Source organism: Saccopteryx leptura, chromosome 1 (assembly GCF_036850995.1).
Source record: "Saccopteryx leptura isolate mSacLep1 chromosome 1, mSacLep1_pri_phased_curated, whole genome shotgun sequence".
NCBI lineage: Eukaryota > Metazoa > Chordata > Mammalia > Chiroptera > Emballonuridae > Saccopteryx > Saccopteryx leptura.
This window is the reverse complement of record NC_089503.1, coordinates 199292418-199315353: the sequence shown is the minus strand read 5'-3', so window position 1 is coordinate 199315353 and position 22936 is coordinate 199292418. Positions and strand designations below refer to the sequence as shown.

Below are 22936 nucleotides of genomic sequence, written 5' to 3'. Positions count from 1 at the left end.
GGAATTTCTTTTTTTTTATTAAGTGAGAGGTGGGGAGGCAGAGAGACAGACTCCCGACTGCGCTCCGACCGGGATCCACCCAGCAAGCCCCCTAACGGGGCGATGCTCTGCCCATCTGGGGCCGCTGCTCTGTTGCTTGTCAACTGAACTATTTCAGTGCCTGAGGTGAGGCCATGGAGCCATCCTCAACACCCAGGGTCAACTTGTTCGAACCATTTGAGCCATGGCTGTGGGAGAGAAAGAGAGAGAAAGAAGGAGAGAAAAGAGAGAGGGAAGGGTGGAGAAGCAAATGATCACTTCTCCTATGTGCCCTGACTGGGAATCAAATGCGGGACTTCCACACGCCAGGACGATGCTCTACCACTGAGCCAACCGGCCAGGACTGTAAAATAGAATTTCAAGTAAAGATCACAGTATTGCTTCATTTTGGTCTGACATACTAAAGTCATATTCAACTTGTGACAATGACACAGGTAATTTTTAGGTCAGGACTTCCACCCACATTTATCATTTACTGATGCTTAACATATCCTAAATAGGAGAAAGAAAATATTATTAGCTACCTCACTTCACAGTAGCAGCAGGTTTGCAGCTATGAGCCCCAGTTTCACAAAGTCCTACCTGGCTCATCCATGTAGTAGTAGATGTCAACATCATTTGACTGCATCACCACGAAGCCGTCTCCCATCAGTCTTGGGGGTCTGCAAGGAGGCAAAACAAACTGAGTACATCTCCAGAGTACCGAGTGATGGTCAAGGTTCTCTAAATGATGGTGGTGACAGGTGAAAGCAGAAAGGAAGAGAACCCTAAACGGCAACCAAGTGTAGCGTCTTGAAAAGGGAAGACATTTTTCGCAGATAGTAACTTGTGCCATAGCTGTATTCTGTATTAGACTAAGTAATAAAATGTACTGACATTTTTCCACTCAGTAAATCATTTCAATAAGGAAAAATACCAAAAAAAATTGTTTCACATTTTTCATTTTAAGTTGTGAAAAATAGAAATCAATTTAATGCAAGGTTTAATTAAATCAATAAAAAAACAATGTTCATCAGAATAGAAGAAGTATATTCTGTATTTACAACACTAAATTTAAAATGAAACTTGAAATTGAACCATTTTATATGAATAACAACTTTATATTACCTATTTCCAAAATTGTTTAGTTGATCAACTTGAAACAAATTTAAAGCAAGCATACTGAACCCAAATTCTGGACTGTTTCTCTACAATCACTTTCCCACAGACTATTCACTTTTCATTGCTTTAACAACTTTTCTCTTTGTCAAACACAGGGTCCTCCTTCCACATCAAAATTAACTTCTCAATCTTCATATAATCACACAGACTCAGCAATCTTGTTCTTAAAATGTATTAAATCTTTTTTTTTTTTTTTTTTTTTTTTTTTTTTTTTTTTCTGAAGCTGGAAACGGGGAGAGACAGTCAGACAGACTCCCGCATGCGCCCGACCGGGATCCACCCGGCACGCCCACCAGGGGCGCCGCTCTGCCCACCAGGGGGCGGTGCTCTGCCCCTCCGGGGCGTCGCTGTGCCGCGACCAGAGCCACTCTAGCGCCTGGGGCAGAGGCCAAGGAGCCATCCCCAGCGCCCGGGCCATCTTTGCTCCAATGGAGCCTCGCTGCGGGAGGGGAAGAGAGAGACAGAGAGGAAGGAGGGGGGGTGGGGGGTGGAGAAGCAAATGGGCGCTTCTCCTGTGTGCCCTGGCCGGGAATCGAACCCGGGTCCCCTGCACACCAGGCCAACGCTCTACCGCTGAAAATGTATTAAATCTTAAAGGTTAATGTTTAATCTCATCATTTAGTCTTTACTTTTGAAGACTGAAAAATACAATTTTAAATCTTTTTATACAAATTAATAGCAGAGCACTTTTTCATCTCTATAGTAATTTCCACAAAGTCCAGATTTATTAATTCATGCAGTATTAAACTTTCAGCTGCAAGTAGCATTACATGATCAACAAAGCCCATGATGCTGAAGAGCGAGACCAGGCCGACCCCCAAGCTCCTGGGCACTCCAAAGGGAAACCTCTCTGTCCCTCTGGCCCCGCAAAAGCCAATAGCAACAAAGAGGAACTAAAAAGGAATAATCATGCCTCTCACGACCTCATAGACTTTATGTTGCTTATACACAAAGATAAACAGTGGGACACAGTGGAATCATCTGAATAGTAAGGCACATGACTTCAACAATAGAGGGTCCTCACAAAAAGAACAGACACTGTAAGAGATTAGGAGAGCCCTGGCCCCACCATGAGCACGTGGCCAGGAGCCAGAGGGGAGCTATGTGTCTGCGGCTCCCTCAGCACCCCAGTTCTTTGCATGGAAGCACCCCCCACCACCACCAGGGTGAGTCTGCAGCGCGTCACTGACACCGTCTCCAGAAAGCAAGCGGTGACTGCACGGACAGAAAACAATCTGCACAGCTAGGTGGAAACTGACCAGGACCTGCATGTCCAGCAAGCCCCATCCTAACTCCCACAGTCGTCCAAGAGTAATTGATACAACTTGCAACTTTTCATTAACTCAAAATGGCGCTCTACTCTAATGAATTTGAATTTACTATTTATCCATAGCTCTGTAAATAAAAACTTCCCTGTAATATGTCTTTTCTAACATCAGATATCAGGGCTTAATCGACCATAATGAGTTTCCCAAATACAGTAAGAAGAAGAAAAGGGTAAAAAATTATAGTTATAATCTTATAGAAAGGTCTTTAAAATCAAAGTTTACCAGTGCATAACTTTTCCACTTATCTTACAAAGCAGGACTACACTGCTAATTGAATTAATAGGGAAGGATACCTATTATTGCCCAATTTGTAACAAAGAAGTTAAAAGGATGCTAAAGGTCTAATTAATATCTGTAATAGACATAGAGGTATTGTTATATGGCTTTCTTACTCGTCATTTTGAAGACCAACATATCTTGGACTAGGAACCAGCATCACTCGAACGTTTTCAAGCTTTCCTTTCACAATATGCATGAACTGGTCGAGATGACTGGAAGGCGGTTTTGTAGTGTAGGTTAAGAAAGCGTCATCAAAGTTGATACACAGGGTCTGAGGTTGGTAATGATTTCCAAAGGCCAGGCGTCCCTAAAAAAGGATGAGATATTATGCCACACCATTCAGGCTATATTTTTTTCCTTTGCTGACCTAATAACAAACACTTCCAAGCAACAACTAAATCTGTCTGCTTTTCCCTATATGTACTTTTATTACTGCACTGATCCATTTAAACCTGTGTTTTAAGCACTTATGAATAAAGTCTTTCAAGTTTAATAAATTTGTGCTAAAATGGTATTGGTGTTAAAACAATCATTTCACATTTTATGAAAACTGAAACCAAAAATACCTACAAAATTACATTCTTAAGTGAAAATTATGCTTGCAGAAACAAAAGGTTCTGTTATTACCCCACCAAATATTAATGGTAGTAAAATTACTTACTGTGCTCACATTGACCTTTATGACTGGAATAAGTGATCTCCACGAAGATGTGGGGTCCTGAGATTCAGTTTTAACTTTAACTCTAAGAAGAAAATCAGAAACTGACATATATAAGAAAAACTGAACCACCTAAGGATACAGTTGACTTCCTCAAAACAGACATACTACCAGCTGCACCTTTCCAAATACATCTATCTACAGCCGCAGCAAATGAAACTGGCCATCAACGGAAGGCGACATCCCTAAAGTGTCTCATGCAGTGAACTCCATCATGTGTTAATTTTTAGGTTGGCAAGCTACAACAAAACTACGTTTTCAGAGTGACAAGCTTCAATATCAGAAGTGAAAATTGTGAAAGACTGTTGTTACATCTACTATTGTGCCCATTACACTACAATGTGACATTTTATTTATTTATTTTTAATTAATTTATTTATTTATTCGTTTTAGAGAAGAGAGACAGAGAGAGAAGGGGGAGGAGCAGGAAGCATCAACTCCCATATGTGCCTTGACTGGGCAAGCCCAGGGTTTTGAACCAGCGACCTCAGTATTCCAGGTCTATGCTTGATCCACTGCGCCACCACAGGTCAGGCAGTGTGACATTTTAAAAGGCAGCCAAAATTATTAAAACAAATGACCAAGGTACAAGTTACTTTGATGTTTTCTGCTGTTCTGAGCATTTCTGACAACTAAGCTGATCCTTTTCCTTCCCTGTTCCCACAACTTTGTGCCAAAATCACGTCCTCACAATAAAATAAAAATGACAGGCCAAGAGTTAAAAAAAAGAAGTTGGCCATATACAAAGTACACAGAATTGAAAAAATGAAAATGTCACAGCAATTCACTAAGAATTTCTAATGAAAACCTGAAGCATATCTCTGCAATAACCCATTATCTCCCAAATCACACTTCTGAAGCCATCCCCACAAAAGTGACCCTCAGACCCTCAGTGCTTAAAACTAAGTTCAAAGCAGACCTCACTGCCACCCTCACGTCCCCTTCCCTGGAGGTTCCCAGATGAGGCATGACTGGGGCTTAGGTTAGAAATCTGGGTTCATTGTTGATCATTCTTCTTCCCCACCCTCCCATCCCACCCACCACTGTCTCAGGCTTCCCCTGCCTCCGTCTGGCTTGCTCTGTGCACTCCGCCTTCCTCTTGCTATCAACCCAGTGATAAATTGTTACCACACCCTTCCACCTGGTCTTCCCTCCCTCCAATCACACCAGTGTTATTGACCTAGGGCTAATCCCCCTGATGCTGCTAACCATTTTAGTCTAATTTATCCCCATCTCAACTGATCCACTGCAGTTTCAGTGAGTAACCTCCCCATGGCATGCAATATGTCACGTCCACAGAAGACTCTTCACCATCACTTCCCCTGACTCACTCACCCCTCAGGTCCAGCCCTCCTGACCCTTCCAGGTGCGTCCCCACGAATCTATTCTTGTCCCTGAGCCAGCACTTCTTGCACTAACATTGCCCATTAATGGCTCCATCTCCCAAACTTGGGTATAAATTCCCTCAGAACAGAAGAGTTATCATATTCCCAGTATCACCAGTACCTCAGGTCAATAAAACAGTTAATTGAGAATAAATGTCTTCATCATCTACTTAAAAAGAAAAAAACTACTAGCTATGCAAGGTCGCCTTGTTTAACATTCAAAAATCAATTAACATTTACAGGCTAAAACCAAAAAATCCAATGATCCTATCACAAGATGCAGAAAAAGCATATGCCAAAATCTAACACCCATTCATGATTAATATCTCTCAATAAACGAGGAATAGAGGAAACCTTCCTCATCTTCATCAACAATTCCTACAGTTAACATCACAATAAAGGTGAGAAACTAGACAATTTCCCATTAAGATTAGGGACCAAGCAAGGCTGTCCTATCTCACCACTCTTTTCCATTTTGGAAGTTCTGGCTATTGCACTAACCTAAGGAGTAAAAGAGGGAGAGATAGGGAACAGGGTAATAAGACTTTCTTTGTTTGCAGATAACGCAATTGTCTATGTAGAAAGTCTGAAAGAATTGATCAAAAAAACCTCTTAGAACTAGTAAGTGATTACAGCAAGATTACAGGATACGAGGTTAATAACATACAAAAGTCGATCACTTTCCTATGTACCAGAAATCAAGAAGTGAATGTTTGCATGTTGGAGATTAATAAAATTCAAGTGTGATAACGAACCTTTCGATTTTGGACTGGGTTTTTGTTCTTCCATTTTCCCGTGTTTTATCATCCTCTTTCTTGGGTGGGATTATTGTTGGCTCCAAACCAAACAGTTCTTGAAGACGTCCATAAAGATTCGAGCGATTGTAGACATGAAATTCAAAGTCATTGACTGTGATGTACAATCTGGTTTCTGCCTTTGGATCTACAGATACCAATAACATACACATAAACACACAAAAGTTCTTAGTCCAAGTTTTTGTCGAGTCCTTTTTCACAGCTAAAGTAACTTAAATGAATAGCAGCTTAGTAGAATGATTGATTACACAGGGTGCCAGGAAGATCATTTGTCCCCACTGTGGGCCAGACCAGTTGATGTAACACTAGGTAAGGTAGAAATATGGCTCAGGGTCATACTGAGGATGCCCTGGAATAAATAATCAGCTAAAGCAAACCAAACTAGCCAGGCAAGAGGAAAGCTGTTAAAGGATTTTCCGCTAACTGGTGATAAAAATCAGAGTTTTGTAAAGTCAAAGCTTTTAAAGATATTTTTACCTATTAAGAAATGTGAAGGCCCTGGCCAGTTGGCTCAGTGGTAGAGCGTTGGCCTGGCGTGCAGGAGTCCCAGGTTCGATTCCCAGCCAGGGCACACAGAAGCGCCCATCTGCTTCTCCACCCCTCCCCCTCTCCTTCCTCTCTGCCTTTCTCTTTCCCTCCCGCAGCCAAGGGTCCATTGGAGGAAAGTTGGCCCAGGCGCTGGGGATGGCTCCATGGCCTCTGCCTCAGGTGCTAGAATGGCTCTGGTTGCAACAGAGCGACGCCCCGGATGGGCAGAGCATCGCCCCCTGGTGGGCGTGCCGGGTGGATCCCAGTCGGGCGCATGCGGGAGTCTGTCTGACTGCCTCCCTGTTTCCAACTTCAGAAAAATACAAAAAAAAAAAAAAAAAAGAGAGAAATGGGAAATATTTCAATGCCCATAAATGAAAACAGATTACATGATTGATCAACTCACCATGCTGCTTCTGCTTTGGGTTATACATCTTCCACCACCGGAAAATGATAAATCCATCTTGAATTCTAAGCAAGATAAATTACAAAAATGAAAACTTAAGTATCAGTTTACTTAACTTGATTCTTAATTAGTTATTATAAAAGAATGGCAATTGATAATGAATAAGGAAATACTAAAAATTCTCAACAGAACACTGGCATTGCTAAATGTTTCAGACTTCCAGTTAGAAAAGGAACAGTCTTTGCACAGGCCTAAGTTAGACTCCTCTCTCCAGGTAAGACATAACTCCAGATTACGCACCACAGGAAAACGAAGTGCAAGCAGAAGAACTTGTTCTTTTAGCAACACTTTTAATGGGGTAAAAACGACATACAAATAAGCCCAATCTTTAAAGGGGGACATCAGCACACCAAGGGAAACTTAAAAGATACTCCTTCCTTTCTGTAGTGATTTATCACCTCATGCTCCAAAAGGATGAACTTATAAGCATCTTAACTTCTGCTTTTTGCTTTTAAATTAGAAGTAATTTTAGACTCTCAAAAAAGGTGCCTCTACTGTTTTAAGGGAAGTATAAGTGTTGCCAAATCCTGACATCTCTCAAATAATTCAAAATTTTTCAAATGCTCTATAAGTAACAAATTTTAAGAAAATTACAAAAATAGAGTTATCGTTTCAAGGCTTAGAGAAGAACATATTTTACGTATTCTCATTTCTTATTACAGATTTATGTTTCTTCTTAAAGTAAAATTAGAGTTGTTGACAGATGCAAAATAATTCTAAAAACTTATTAGCTAATAAGGACCTAACTAGTGAGGGTTACTAGCATCTCTGATCCTTATTTTATGTAACAACACCCATGAATTTTACAACAGAAATGACCATGCAGTTTAATGGCTCAATTTTTTATCTGGGAATAAAGTGAGATTATTGTTTTTTATAAGCTGCTATTGGTAAACTTTTTGCTAGTCTAAACCTTAGTTAAATTAACCCACTAATAGAAACACTGTAAAACATTAATTCATCAGGCCTGATTTCCTGGGAGAAAAAAATGATATTTGATATATGGTTTCATTTGAAGAGGTAAGTAATACTAAATAAAATATCATAATCAGAAATTTTTTTCAATATTTTGTTAAGGTAGGTTCTGTTATCTTCTTTGTTTTTGTTTTTGCTTTTTACCTAATAGACATGTCTTCTGTAATGTAATAGATTTCACGAACCATGACTTTTCCAGAAAGAACAGAGAAAGAGAAGGACCCTGTTACAGAAAAAAAAAAAAAAAAATTAATGTAATTGTTTTGATAGATGGTAGAGCCCTTAACGCTTAAAATAATTTTAGCATTCCATTTATTCAATAATTAAATGTTCTCTTCTGACTCCCTGATATCCTTATAGCATTACTAATTTCTATCATTCTTTGCTGACAAAGTACCATAAGTCTCATCACTATGGATGAGCGACTAAATAACCGTATGTGGATATTAGTTTTAATAGCTGCTTCATATGACTAATTCCCTTAATTATACACAGATGTTAAATAAACCCTAAGCAGTGACTAATTCACCATTTTCCTCCATTAATTCAGGGGACTCCAGGAAACAGTCACTGCCCCAAATTAATGGAACACCTATTTATGTGTGAGAGACGCTTAATCATGCCCACCGAGAGAGAGCTACTCAGCTCCAGTCAAGGTTAGAATGGTTCTCCTCGGTGTCCACCCTCCCCCCTGATCCTACTGGTTTGGGATCTTCCAGAGCATGTAGCTTCCTAACATACCCTTCTCTCTACCTGCAAACTTCCCACTTACAAGTAGTCAGAAACATAATTAATAGCAGGCCACAAAAGAAAACACACAAGAAGATTTCAAATTACAGATTTTTAGAGTACATGTTACTTAAAGAAAAAAAAGAGTCAGTAAATACTTCATTGAGCATTAGGAATTTTCTCTGGATGGTAGAATCGTGAGAAATTTCTATTTGCCTATATTTTTAAAATTACTTTCATGTGCATATTTTATAAGCACAAAAAAGTCAGAAAGTAACTATGGAAACACTTTAAGAAATAAGAATGAGGTAAAGGACATAATCTGTCACAGAGTGCCGCATGAGAGAAATTCCAGTTAGATGAGTTTAATCTCCATGAAACAGAGGTTAATTTTTAAAGCTACTACTTATTTATAAAATATAAATGTACACTATACACCTCAAGATTATACAGAAGAAAAACATGCAGGATTACTCAAACTCACCAATATGGATATAGCCATGTTTGTATAATCTGTTAAGAACCAATGTTAAAATAAGACCAACATTCCGAGAATTATAATATGTGAGATAAATAATCCATCCACAGGACAAAATGGTAGCTGTTGGGAGAAAAAAAATGCAGAAAGGTATCACTTTCAATCACCTTAATATCTTAGTAAAACTTAGTAAAAAATCACCACATTCAGAAATGATAATATCGTAGTATGCTCTCCTACGATTTAATACTTTTTGTTTTAAAATCAGAGGTTGGTTCTACTGAATCCAACTTTCCTCATTCTTTCCTTTAGTCACTTGCCAGAAAAGAAGATTCTGATAGGACCAATCAAAGCCCTCTGCTTTTCTTTACTCGCTTCCTTTTTCTCTGACGTGCACTGTTTTAGTTATTAAGCATATGTAAAGATGTTCTGGGATGAAAAATTCCATAATTCTGAATAGTATGAAAAACATGTACCTTTATTAGGCTAAAAGCACATTCCTGAGTTATTCTATAAAGGCTAAAATCAAATAAAAAGAAAGAAAATTGATTTTTCTAAGTCAGAGAAAAGTCATTGATCTTTTATACTAATAAACTCTCTCTGCTTTTTAAAAAAGTAATGGAAACAAGTAGGAATTTGGCCCACTTGAAGGCTTATCTATATTAAATAGAATATCTTATACTATTTTTCCATAATTGATAAGACAATAACCTTTTAAGAATGCCTACTTTTACTGAATACACTAGAATGATATTCTAAATTTGACCATTAGTCATGAAATTTATAGTCACATATAAAATTTATAATATTCCCCCCAAAAATAAGTGCATGAATATACAAAAGGTAAAACACACAAAAGCAATTTCTGATAATTTTTTTACTTATCCACTTAAAAAGAATAACTATTTTCTAAATTAGAACAAAGTAACATAAAGCAACTTAACATGTGTAACTTTTTAGCAACATCAAAATAAGTTCTTAACTTTTTAAAAAATATTTAATGTAGATAAAACAAGGCAGTTACTGATACAACATTTCACAGGGTAGCTGAGGTTGATGGTAATAGTTTTGATGTAGTAAGTGCGATGATCTGTACATAAATATTGTTTCTAGAACAATTTTGAAAAAGTATTTTGATAATAAGTCACTTTGTATTAACTTTTACATTAAATCACAGTGTCAACAGCAGCTTGTTGCGGGCCATTCAGAAAAAGAAGAGTTATCTGCTGAGAGAGAGTGTTTCTCCTGTTAACCCAGGAGGCGTGGCCTTCCCACAGCACCATGTCCTGCCCCCTTCACTACCGGAAGGCCACTAATAGGACAGCAGCATTAAACAATCACTGGTTCTTGCTGCTGTCTTTCCTAGAGAAAGGAGCTGTATAAAACAGAAGAAAGAAATTCTGCAGAGGGGACAGACAGAAATTAAGGAAGAATTCTTCCCTTAATTAAACTAAAAGGTCATTGTCAATGCTACTTTAATGTAGTCCTATTTCATACTAATATCTTGCATTTCATTTTACTTTTATGTTGGCTCTCATTAATGATAATTTACAATTATTCACTCTTACTCATTAGAAAAACAGATAAAGTCTAAATGGTCATTCATCAATGACAAGTCCTCCTCCAGAGATCCCACCACACGCCCCGCCCCGTGGTGTCAAGAGAGGCGCGGGCACACACTCAGGAGAAGCTGCCTGGAACCCAGCCGCCTGATCCCTGTGAGCCTCAATGCCCAACACAATCAAAGGAAAAGAACACCTGCTTTCCTCTCTCACCCCATCTGACCCTTCCTGTTCTTCTCTCTACCTCTTCATTCCTATTCCATAATTCAAATCAAATACTATCCTTCCACAAAAACTCCCTGGGTAATAATGGCCTACGGGAATCTCTCCTTCCTGGATATTGTTTCAGGATTTCTCTCTTTCATTTGGTCACACACATTCATTCACTCACATTCTGTCCCTGTCTCTGTGTATAATTAAATTATACGCTCTTTTGTATTATTTGTATGCACCTTTGAAAACTTTTGGAGTATTAGACAAAAAAGTTATGACTGGTAGAGCCCACTGCCGAGTGAGGAAAGAAATGAGGTTAATCAGGCATATACACTCTATTTCACCATGAGGATTTACCACTTTTACAGCAAAGCAAACAAAAGTGCATGAGTGTGTGTGTGGGGGGGGGGGGGAGGGGTGAATGGGGTAGTGGTGGGGGGACCTGGACATGGAAGGGAAAAGCTAAGTGCTGCCCTCTTCTCCTCCACCTCTCTCCTCTAAATCAGTCCGGAGGCAGCCTAAGAACAGGAGCTGTCCAGAGCAGTTCCCAGAGCAAATATTCATGGAAAGAGAGATTAAATCTTCTTTCCAAAAAATAAACAAATGGTATTTTAAGCATTCCACCTTCAGTCAACCACTGCTTAAAATCTGGCAGTTGTTAATCCATCCATAAGAAATAGTGATGTGTAAGAAAATATAGTCTACTTACCAACAAGGAGCCAAACAACATTGGAGTTGTGTTCTGTGAGAAAATCTTCCAGCTGGGTGATACTAGGGACGATACTCTCATTCTTCCTTTGATCCATTACTGAAGTTTTCCCAGAGCAGCATCTAAGGGTCTAAAAGAGTTCAAAGGTTAAACTTAGAACCAGATAATTATCAATCTGCAAGGAAAATTGTGTAAAGGGAAGAAGGTGAATCTAATAAATACGAAAAGTTTATTAAGTCACATTCTTGTCTCCAATGATAAGAATGCAAAAAGACAACAAAATGTTCTCATTTCTATATAAAATGTAAGACAGATGATATTTTTAATGGCCTTATTTCACCACTGTAAGTATGAGTAGGACTCAGATTCAGTTGCTGTACTCTAGATACAAATGAAAGAGACATAATTATTCTAAAAAAAAAATCAAAGATATTTATCCCGACAATAAGGAGAGAGTAAGTATTGTGAAAATTAAAAAAGGGAAACCCCATTTAACATGGAGTGAAGAGGCCAGAAGGGGGAGCCCTCACACACTCCCACTCAGCCTCAACTACACACCAGAACAAAAAGACATCAATTATAACAAGACTCCAATAGGAAGAGATGCACCTTGCAAGTCAGACTACTTGACTAATCCAGCAGAAGGAAGGAAGATAATACTCGAATGAAATAAATGCATCATTATAAAAGTACATAATTATGAATTACGGCCAAAGAGAAGCAAGTCTTTCCAAAGATCTTTTTCACCCTCAAGAAAATACAATGTTACATGTCAATTATATCTCAATAAAACTGGGGAAAAAATATTCTCACATTTTTCAAAGTTTTGAAAAAATCCATCAACCAGCAACTTAAAACATCAGAGCTAACTTTACACGAGCTTTCCTTTTCTTCCTTTTTTAATTTTTTTAAAATAAAAAATAAAATAAAAATTTTAAAAATGAGAAAACACTTTGAAAAGACCTCTAATCTTCTTTTTTAAGGATTTTATTGATTTAACAGAGAGAGGAGGAAGGGAATAACAAGGAGTAACAACTCATAGTTGCTTCACTTTGGTTGCTGTTCACTGATTATGTCGTATGTGCCTTGACTGGGCAAGCACAGGGTTTCAAACTGGCGACCACAGCATTTCAAGTGGACACTCTATCCACTGTGCCACCACAGATCAGGCCCTCTAATCTAAAACCAAAAAGCCACATATGATGGTTTGGATATTACAAAATAACACCTATACTTATTTCACACGTTATTTTTACCATTTACAGATGTAACGCCAGCATAACACGGGATGAAAGATCACCTACAGCCTCCTGGGACATTCCACGGGGGATGTGCCTTGGCATTCAGCTCGCCATGTGAAAAGGGAATCTGTATTGAATCAAACCCAAGGGGAAGTGATCTATAAACTGAGAAGACCTAGAGTCTCCTTCTTAATCTCCACCGCCCATCACCTTAACAGCTGGCAGCCAAGAGAATGCAGAAAGCGGTGTTCAGGGTGCAAAGGCACAACACCGCAATGTCGCAGCTTTCATGCCCAACTCTAGTTAATGCGAAATCCCGAAGAGAAGCCAACAGATGAGGGCTCAACAGTTGAGAGAACATACCGTAAGCAAGTAGAGAAGTAAAGGGTGAGACAATAGAGGCCCTAAGGTGAGAAGTGGACACTCCAGGGTAAAGCACCCACAGACACAATCTGAGGGCACGGGGGCCACCCTGGGGCTGAGCCCATTGCTAAGGGGACACCACCAAGTCCTCAGTGGGGAGGAGCTGGAGACTGAGAGGAGAACCTACTGCTTCACCTTCACAGAGCAAATGACACCTCAGGGCCAGACTGTTTCCTCTTCCCCTCCCCTCCTGCAGATTCAGTCTACAAGCCCCAAGGTGTGCAGAGCGAGGCCAGCGTCTGTGTGTGCAAAAGGGAGGGCAGGAGTTTCACAGTGGAGTGGGTGTCAGAGGCGGACAGGGCAGAGTGGGAATCCACCTGTGACACAGAGGCTGGTGGCACAGCGGCAGCACCTCAGGTTATCACAGCCACCATGGAACGAGGAGGCCATTTGTGCACAGTCAGACAAGGCGTGCTGGAACCTGAGCGGAGGGGAGAGGGCATCCACGATGGGGGACAGGGGCAGGAGAAGAAGTCCAGCTCCAGGTGCCTGAGCACAGCAACAGGCATCTGCATGGGGAGGCGGGCTGGTGCAGGGGTCAGACCAGAGGGAGCGGCCTCAGACTCCAGAGAGACGAGAGGTCCACGGAGGCAGGCAGTCTGCACAGTGTGGGGATGCAGGAGAAGGAGGGCCAACGTCTGAGAGAGCCAGGCAGGGTGTGGGGTAGGGGTCCAGCAAGGAGGCAACTATACCGGAGACAGTGGGAGCCATGCTTTCCCCTGCTGGAGGGAACATAAAGGGAGAAAGTTCATATTAAAGCTGCATAAGAACTGGAGGTATGGTCGCAATATAAAAGGATATAGAAATAATATAGCTGTAACTGGATATGTGGATATGTATGTGTATGGATATGTTGGTCCTGAGAACAGCCACACCCCCGTAAAAATGAACAGAGAACTTTGCTTCTAAAAACAATTTTCCACTAAGAAGAAACAGGCACCTTGAAGAAATGGCTGATTCCACAACAAGCATAAGGAAAGTCGCGACGAGTCCTGTTCTCCAGAAAGGAAAGCACTTGAGAATGATGGGCATATGTCAAAAGGGTGCAAACCAGCTGGAAGAGGCCCCCACTGGCAAAATCGGGGACAATATAAACATCAAAATAAAATACAGTAATGGGCTACAACCCACTTAACAAAAAGGAACAGATGAGTCTATAGCAATAGAAATAATCAATTAAATTTTGATGGGTAATAAGTATCCATATCATTTCAAACAACTCCCCCCAAAATCATTATTAATGGCAAAGGGGGGGAAAGAAACTTTGAGAAAGCCGGCAGTTAATTAAGTGATCAAAGTAAACACCAGCAGGGTCAGGATACACCAAGATTGTGTACTTATTACAAGAGCACAGCCTCGCTTCCTTGATTTCCTGCCAAAGATGAAAAACCCGAATCTAGCCTGTGCTGCCTCTCTCTCCTGCTGGACAACAACCAGCAGCAGCTGTGTCCGTCACCTTGTTATCCACAGCACAGGAGAGGGACTACAGCACAACCACTGTTCTCAAATATTATGTTAGATGGCATTTTCATCTGTTATCGGAGAAAACAATACTGATCTAGATGTTTTAAGATATGCTCTCTCAATATTTTCATGATTCATGTATATTTTCTTCATTCTTCCTAAAATCCATGGTATTAATTTCACAACTGCTGTCCACATTAGGAAAAATGAATTTGGCTATTATTATTCTAGTGTCATACAAAGAAAAGCATGGAAATGTGAACTAGTTTAATCAAACACAGACAAAACCAGAGAGTCGTCTAACTTCTGAAATTAACATTCCTACTACCTCCATCTTAAGAACTATTTCTTAAAAAGAAGACTTTTCAAGATGAATTACTTGTAAAGTCTTTTCAAATACTATATTCCAGCTATTGAATTCTCTCCCCTGACATTAAGGAAATAAAATCACCTAACACATAAGACTTGCATCAACAGACTTTTAGAAGTAGAATTCCATTCTCCACTTGGTCCTTCAAAAATGGGGCCATGCTATAAACTGATACAAAAATTACAAATAATCAGATAGGAAAATGAAATACAGAAGCAGGAAATGCACAAAGATAGTATCACCGGCAACTGGGGACAGCCACCACTCATCACCCACTAGGCAGCTAAGTGACAATTAGAAAGACCGCAAACAACCACACCGACAACAGGAGGGTGCACAGGCACTCAGTGTGCTGCTGGGACCGCACTGTCTTCAAGAAGAACAATTTTTCAGACCCCATACAGCTGTACCCACCTTGATTTGGATATTTTAGGTCTAGGACTTGATTTCTCAGAAATACCAAGGCACAAATGTTTTCCTAAGGACCATCACGCCAGTATTATGTTACATACAGAGAAAGTGGAAAAATATAAAGTATAGGAAAAAGTTACATAAATTATGATATACTCTTTCTGTGAAAGAATATGCAGCCTTTCCAAAAGAACGAGAGCTCTGGACGGGGTGACAGAGAAACGTCCAGGATATGGGCAGTGTGAGCAGCGGAAGAGCAGGCTGAGAAACAGGTATATAGTGTTCCACTCACATTCAAGTGAAAAGACTATGCACTATGTACATCACTTATATGCACCATACATATACACATACACGTGTGTGTATATGTATACATTACTTCATCAGCAGAGCCACGCGTGGCCCCCCCAAGGGAGAGCAGAGGGAGGAAAGATTCGGTGGAGCAGGACATTCACCTTTACCATGGGTGATACTCGGGCGTTACTAAGATGCTTTGCAATGGGCACATAAAATCTCCACAGTTCACAAAGAGCGGTGGCTGGAAGGCAGGACACAACAACATTTTTATCCAAAATGAAGTTTTAAGAATGTTTCATTCCTTTGAACTATTTCTACAATGGCTCAGATAGTCCAAGCACTCACCAACCTACAGGCAGATGTCCTAAAGCCAATGAGTGTGGTATGCTCCTTCTGAGTCTATGATGCTATGCAAATAAAGCACACAAAATAGAGAAGTACCTACCAAAACTGAACATCTCACAGGAAAGGAATATGTAAACTTGCACATCTAAGATAGTACTGGACCGTCCGTATACAATGGCTGGTGTTCCCCGCTGAGAACACAGTGATTTGAAAATCTCTGCCTAAGAAATTTTACCCATCAGGATACAAGACCTAAAATTCCACCATCCATTCCTTTAAACAAAGTCCTAACCACTATTCTCTCTTAAAATACAACTTTAGAGTGTGCCAATAATAGCTACCATTGATTATTATCATGCATTATTAGAGTAAATTAATTCATTAGACAGCTTTTTTCATTAACAAACAAGACCCAAGAACATCATACATGTCCCACGATTCCTGAAGATGGGGTAAACCTTAAAAAGGAGAGGGTGGCCCTGGCCGGTTGGCTCAGTGGTAGAGCGTCGGCCTGGTGTGCGGGGGACCCAGGTTCGATTCCCGGCCAGGGCACACAGGAGAAGTGCCCATTTGCTTCTCCACCCCAGCCCCCTCCTTCCTCTCTGTCTCTCTCTTCCCCTCCCGCAGCCAAGGCTCCATTGGAGCAAAGATGGCCCGGGTGCTGGGGATGGCTCCTTGGCCTCTGCCCCAGACGCTAGAGTGGCTCTGGTCGCAGCAGAGCGACGCCCTGGAGGGGCAGAGCATCGCCCCCTGGTGGGCAGAGCATCGCCCCTGGTGGGCGTGCCGGGTGGATCCTGGTCGGGCGCATGCAGGAGTCTGTCTGACTGTCTCTCCCCGTTTCCAGCTTCAGAAAAAAAAAAAAAATACAAAAAAAAAAAAAATTAAAAGGAGAGGGTGGGCGGCCCTGGCCGGTTGGCTCAGTAGTAGAGCATCGGCCTGGCGTGCAGGAGTTGCGGGTTCGATTCCCGGCCAGGGCACACAGGAGAAGCGCCCCTCTGCTTCTCCACCCCTCCCCCTCTCCTTCCTCTCTGTCTCTCTCTTCCCCTCCCGCAGCCAGGGCTCCACTGGAGCAAAGTTGGCCCTGGCGCTGAGCATGGCTCTGTGGCCTCTGCTTCAGGTGCTAGAATGGCTCTGGTCACAACAGAGCGACGCCCCAGATGGGCAGAGCGTCGCCCCTGGTGGGCATGCCAGGTGGATCCCGGTCGGGTGCATGCGGGAATCTGTCTGACTGCCTCCCCATTTCCAACTTCAGAAGAATACAAAAAAAAAAAAAAAAAAGGAGAGGGTGGGCAACAAAAGCAAACTTAAGTTTCCTTAACAATTCTGCCAGGGTCAGCAGTTATGTGCAGGAAGCAAAATTATCTAATGTCCCATTCTGTCATTTAAACAAACAAAATAGACAATTATTCTCTCTGGTCAAACAGATTAAATATAATCCTACCTACAAGTCATTCCAGGTCCCTTCAAGTCCGAGGGTTCTATAGATGACAAACATAATTTCACTATTCACTAACTCTAAAGCCCAATAAAATTAAGTGGTAAAATAACATTCGATCAGAAATAACAGAAATCATCTGGTAAGTTGGAATCAGAGCAGGCTTTCATGCCAAAGCCCTTTTTTGAAATGGAAAGCTCCCTTGTTTGATTGTTTTTAAAAAAGGAAAGCTCACTTTTATCCCATCCTTTCCTTCACTGAGACAGCTAGCTGGAGCAAGTCACTCATCTCTCAGAACCTGTTTCCAAAGTGTAAACGCCATCTCCTCCTTTCCGAGATGCGAAAGGCCTTAGAAACACAAAGCAAGTATGACACTCACAGCACGGTGCTTGATAAGAAACTCGTTATAACAGTGGTAGCTAAGCTACTATTAACGTTCTTTAAAAAAATCAGTTAAACAGAAAAGATTTAAGCTAAAAGAATAAAATGCATAGCTGTAGATAATGACTAAACGTGCCTCGTTCATTACAGTATAAAGAGAAAAAACATTTAGTTAACTAAGCAACAGAATTTTATTCAAAAAGTATTAGGTAGCAGAAATCACAAAATGAACATAAATAACATCCTTGTGCAAATACCAATGAGCATGATTCATAGAAACAGATCAGATAACAAAGTATACTAGTTAGTCACCAGGAATTACTGTTGAAGGAGTATTCAGTACAGTGACTGATGATTCAAACACTGTAAATCGACAAACTGAACAAATGTACTTTTTAATATCATAATCTAGGCCACAAAAATGGCTCTTCATGTTATACATGGAAGAATTTATAACACCTAAGAAATCGTACTACCCAACAAAAATGTTACTCTATATAGCAAACCTCACTTTTATAACCAGAAATTTAGGCTGGTTCACCTAAACACACATTGAAACAGAAAAATCTCATAAAAAGCTGTAGAAAACGTACCTACTAACAGGATAAAAGAACTGACTTCAACTTCTGCAAACCTAGAAGAAACCATGATATGTAAATAGCGCCCACCCTTAAGAGTCCACCAGAACTGGTTACTAATGTCAGCACAGTCCTCAACATAGTCAGCCATCAGCAGAAATCACGCAACTGAAAAGATTTAATCTTCCCACCCCTACATCCCATACATTGATTAATTGTGGGGTTTTGTTTTGCTTTTTGTACTGGCTGGTAAACACACTCTGCAAGTTTCTTTTAATCAAGAATTCAACATACCACTTCCACTTTGATTAGAAATATACCAGAAAGCATAACACTAAAAAACATTAGCCAAGTAAAATTCTAAAGGTTTCTTGTAAAAAAAACTATTTCCATGTTTGTATCTGGCCCTTAAGCTACTTTCTTCTACCATAAGTCACTTCAGTCAGAAAACCATCCCTAATACATCTTCAAACACCCCACCCAACAAATAGGGTCTTTGGATATGGGGAGAGAGGGAGCAGGAAACTGGCCAGGTGTGTTCACCAAACACTCTCATCACATTAAGTTCAAAGAAAACATATTTTATTAGCAAATGACTATGCAGAGAGATGAACACATTCATTTTTTTTAAAGGTACTTTTTTTTTTTTATCTTTATTTTTATTCATTTTTTAGAGAGGAGAGAGAGAGAGAGAGAGAGAGAGAGAGAGAGAAGGGGGAGGAGCAGGAAGCATCAACTCCCATATGTGCCTTGACCGGACAAGTGCAGGGCTTTGAACCGGCGACCTCAGAGTTCCAGGTCGACACTTTATCCACTGCGCCACCACAGGTCAGGCAACACATTCATTTAATAGCCAATTCCTATGAACTGAGAATACTGCTGCAATTGAAACTGAACTTTTATGTAAAAAAAAAAACCTGAAAGACTGCTTCAGGGAGTTTTATGGGGATATGACCTATACAATACTACTGATGACATCTGACAATACTTTAAATGGATATGAAGCTACACAGAAACATACTTTAATATGCATAAAAAGTGACAAAGTACAATAAGGTCAGTAGTTTCAAGTCTAGACTCGGCACATTTTGGTGGATGTTAACTTACTCTTTGAAATGCTAATTCCCTGGAAGTAGCTCTGCATTCAGATAGACTGCCACCGCAATGGCCAGCATTCTTCCAGCTTGCCATGCAGTGCACTGTTCTAAACACTTCACGTGTCCTTCCTCATCTAACCCTCACAAGTGTAACTGCGCACTTACAAGTCTCCCCCCCACCCCAGATGAGAAAACTGTGGCAGGAGCACAGCACACCCAGCTGAGGGCCGACCTGGGGCCACGAGCTAGACTGCCTGGCTTTAGACTAGAGTCTTTGTCTGGCAGTCTCCCATCATTTCTGTTCACAGAAATCAGTAACCATCCCTTGGTTTTCCATTTCTTTTCTAGGAAAAATGAGTTCCCTCCTCCTAGCTCTAGACCAGTGGTAGTCAACACGGTCCCTACCGCCCACTAGTGGGCGTTCCAGCTTTCATGATGGGCAGTAGCGGCACAATCAAAAGTATAAATAAAAAGATAGATTTAACTATAGTAAGTTGTTTTATAAAGATTTATTCTGCCAAACTTAGCGAAAATCTGACATAAAGTACTTGGTAATTATTATTATATGCTTTAACTTACTGTAACTCTACTTTATAAATTTTATAAAGTAAAGTTACTTCCCTACTTTATAAATCACCATTACTGTGGAACCAGTGGGCGGTTAGAAAATTTTACTACTAACAGAGATACAAAAGTGGGCGGGAGGTATAAAAAGGTTGACTATCCCTACTCTAGATTCTCTTTAGGAGCTAATACGAATATATCCAAAATTTATGTTTTGGCTAAGAATAAATTCCTATTTTGCCCACTATGGCAATTCTCTTCCTAAAAGGATCCTCCATTGCCCTGGCCGGTTGGCTCAGTGGTAGAGCGTCGGCCTGGCGTGCAGAGGTCCCGGGTTCGATTCCCGGCCAGGGCACACAGGAGAAGTGCCCATCTGCTTCTCCATCCCCTCCCCCTCTCCTTCCTCTCTGTCTCTCTCTTCCCCTCCCGCAGCCGAAGCTCCATTGGAGCAAAGATGGCCCAGGCGCTGGGGATGGCTCTGTGGCCTCTGCCTCCCTCAGGCGCTAGAGTGGCTCTGGTCGCAGCAGAGCGACGCCCTGGAGGGGCAGAGCATCGCCCCTGGTGGGCAGAGAGTCGCCCCCTGGTGGGCGTGCCGGGTGGATCCCGGTCGGGCGCATGCAGGAGTCTGTCTGACTGTCTCTCCCCGTTTCCAGCTTCAGAAAAAAAATAAAATAAAATAAAATAAAAAAAAGGGATCCTCCATTAAGACAAAGATCAGCAGTAATTTTTTCAAGTAACCACAGCAGTAACACAGTTATGGAACCTGATTAGCAGCAAAATAGGCCACAGTGTGTAGTGAGCCAAGCTGACCGAACTGTCACCCCCTTTCCTGCTTCTTCTCACCTGGCCATAAAGGCTGCGTCTACATATTGTGAAAGAGCTCTGCCCCCTAAAGAAATCGACACCTGACAGGGGTTATGTGGTAGTTTTAAAATATGTCTGAAAGTCTTTGACCTTCCTCCCTTCAAGAAGGAGAGCTTAACTAATTCCCCTCCCAAACGTGGGCTGGATTTATTCTGGACACAATTCTGAAAGAACACGGTGGAAGCCATGGCGTGTGACGAGATCACAGATGGCATCGCAGCATCCTCTCTGCCCTCTCTCCCAGATCATCTGTTCTGGGGTAAGCCAGCTGCCTTGTTAGAACAAAGAAGCCTAGAAAGGTCCATGTCTGGAGTGAGGCCTCCAGCCCCCAACCAGATATCTGAGTGAACCATCATGAAGGCAAATCCCCCAGCCCAACTGAGTCCCCAGGTGACAGAGGGTCCAGCCGGAATCTTCGCTGCAGCCTCTGGAGAGACCCGAAGCTAGAAGCAATCAGCTTGGTGACTCTCAAGTTCTGAGCCCACAGAAACTTTGAGATAACGTTTTAAGCCAGTGGTTTTCAACCTTTTTACATATGGGGACTGGTGAAAATAGAAGAATTATTTTGGGGACCACTAAGGCAGCTATCACCCAGAGCATAAGCAAATTCGATTGAGATCATTGGCTCTGCAATCTTCATACAACATCAGGGTGGTAAACTTTTGCAGAATAACACAAAATTTCTGATGGACCCCTCTGCAGACTGGCAGTTGAAACACAGTGTTTTAAGCCACTGAGTTTTGGGATAATTTGTTACTCAGCAATAGATAACTAACACTAAGTACAAGAAAGGTAATTTTGCAAGGTATCTACAAAGCATCTCTACCTGGATGGTTCATACTTGTCAGCTTAAACTAAACTACCCGCATTCTTCTCTCCCCTTCCTTACCAAAAGATCAGAAGTCAGCAAGCCCACACCAAAAAGGCTACCAATTCCATGAACAAACCATTTCCTCTTTCTACCATATGTGGGTGTCTCCTGCATGGACTCTATGAAGTGACCTCTACTCTGCCTCCTGCCAATTTACCTGTATCTGTAATCATCATCACCTTATCTTCTCTTGTCTCAGTAGAAGTCTATCTAAAGTACTTTTGACCTTCCTCCCTTTAGCTTGGTCAGTGACCATGCTTTCCCAATTATTCTTCCTCATCCTATTATCCTCATATTTTCTTTCTCATGGATTTTTATCCTCAGCAAATAAAGATTAAATGTATTCATTCCTATTACTCACACCTTTAAAAAACAAAAGCTGGCCCTGGCTGGTTGGATCAACAGTAGAGTGCCGGCCTGGCGTGCGGAAGTCACAGGTTCAATTCCTGGTCAGGACACACAGGAGAAGTGACCATCTGCTTTGACACCCCTCCCCCTCCACCCTATTTTTCTTTCTCTCTCTCTCTTCCCCTCCAGTAGCCATGGCTCAAATGGTTTGAGCAAGCTGGCCCTGGGCACTGAGGATAGCTCCATGGCCTAACCTCAGGTGGTAAAATAGCTCAGTTGCCAAGCAACAGAGAAGCACCCCCAGTTGGGCAGAGCGTTGTGCCATAGAGGGCTTGCCAGGTGGATCCTGGTTGGGGCACATGCAGGAGCCTATCTCTCTGCTTCCCTGCTTCTCACTTAATAAAAAAATAATAATAATAAATAAATAATAACAAAAGCCCTCTCTCTTAAACACCTATCTCTAGCTACCTACCCTCTCTCTATTCCACTTAAAACCAACCTTTCTGAAAGAGTAAATGACATTAAGTATTTCAATGCCTTCATCTCGTCCCCAGTGTGAACTGGCTCCACCTACATAACTGCTCTTGCTCAGCTCAACGACTTCCTACTGACATGTCCAGTGCATACCTGTGTGGTCCTCATTTCTCTCGGTGTCTCACAGATGTCTAATACTCTTTCCTCTTCACCAGACTCAGTTTCTCCACTGACTTCCATGGCGCTCCTGACTTTCTCCTGCTCCCTGCCCACCCCGCCTCCTGCTTCTCTTCCACCTGCCCCTGCAGTGCTCATGTGCCCATCCTCACCTCTCTTCTGGCACTCTGCACGTCCTCCCCGAGTGATCTCATCCATTTTCACTGCTTTT

General features: G+C 41.4%; 1 protein-coding gene across 9 annotated transcripts in view; it reads right to left on the bottom strand.

Moving 5' to 3' along the window:
* Positions 1 to 22936, bottom strand: part of BLTP1 (bridge-like lipid transfer protein family member 1) — a 148449-nt gene that overhangs the window by 121771 nt on the left and 3742 nt on the right. For all 9 annotated transcript variants that reach the window (XM_066384658.1, XM_066384701.1, XM_066384710.1 and 6 more), the window contains exons 3-10: positions 11386 to 11515; positions 8908 to 9024; positions 7839 to 7917; positions 6660 to 6724; positions 5666 to 5852; positions 3469 to 3550; positions 2921 to 3114; positions 622 to 701 (exon numbers count right to left, since the gene is read on the bottom strand). In XM_066384658.1, the coding sequence (XP_066240755.1) occupies positions 622 to 701; positions 2921 to 3114; positions 3469 to 3550; positions 5666 to 5852; positions 6660 to 6724; positions 7839 to 7917; positions 8908 to 9024; positions 11386 to 11482 (901 nt within the window). In that variant the 5' untranslated portion in view covers positions 11483 to 11515. The remainder of the gene's footprint in view (positions 1 to 621; positions 702 to 2920; positions 3115 to 3468; positions 3551 to 5665; positions 5853 to 6659; positions 6725 to 7838; positions 7918 to 8907; positions 9025 to 11385; positions 11516 to 22936) is intronic.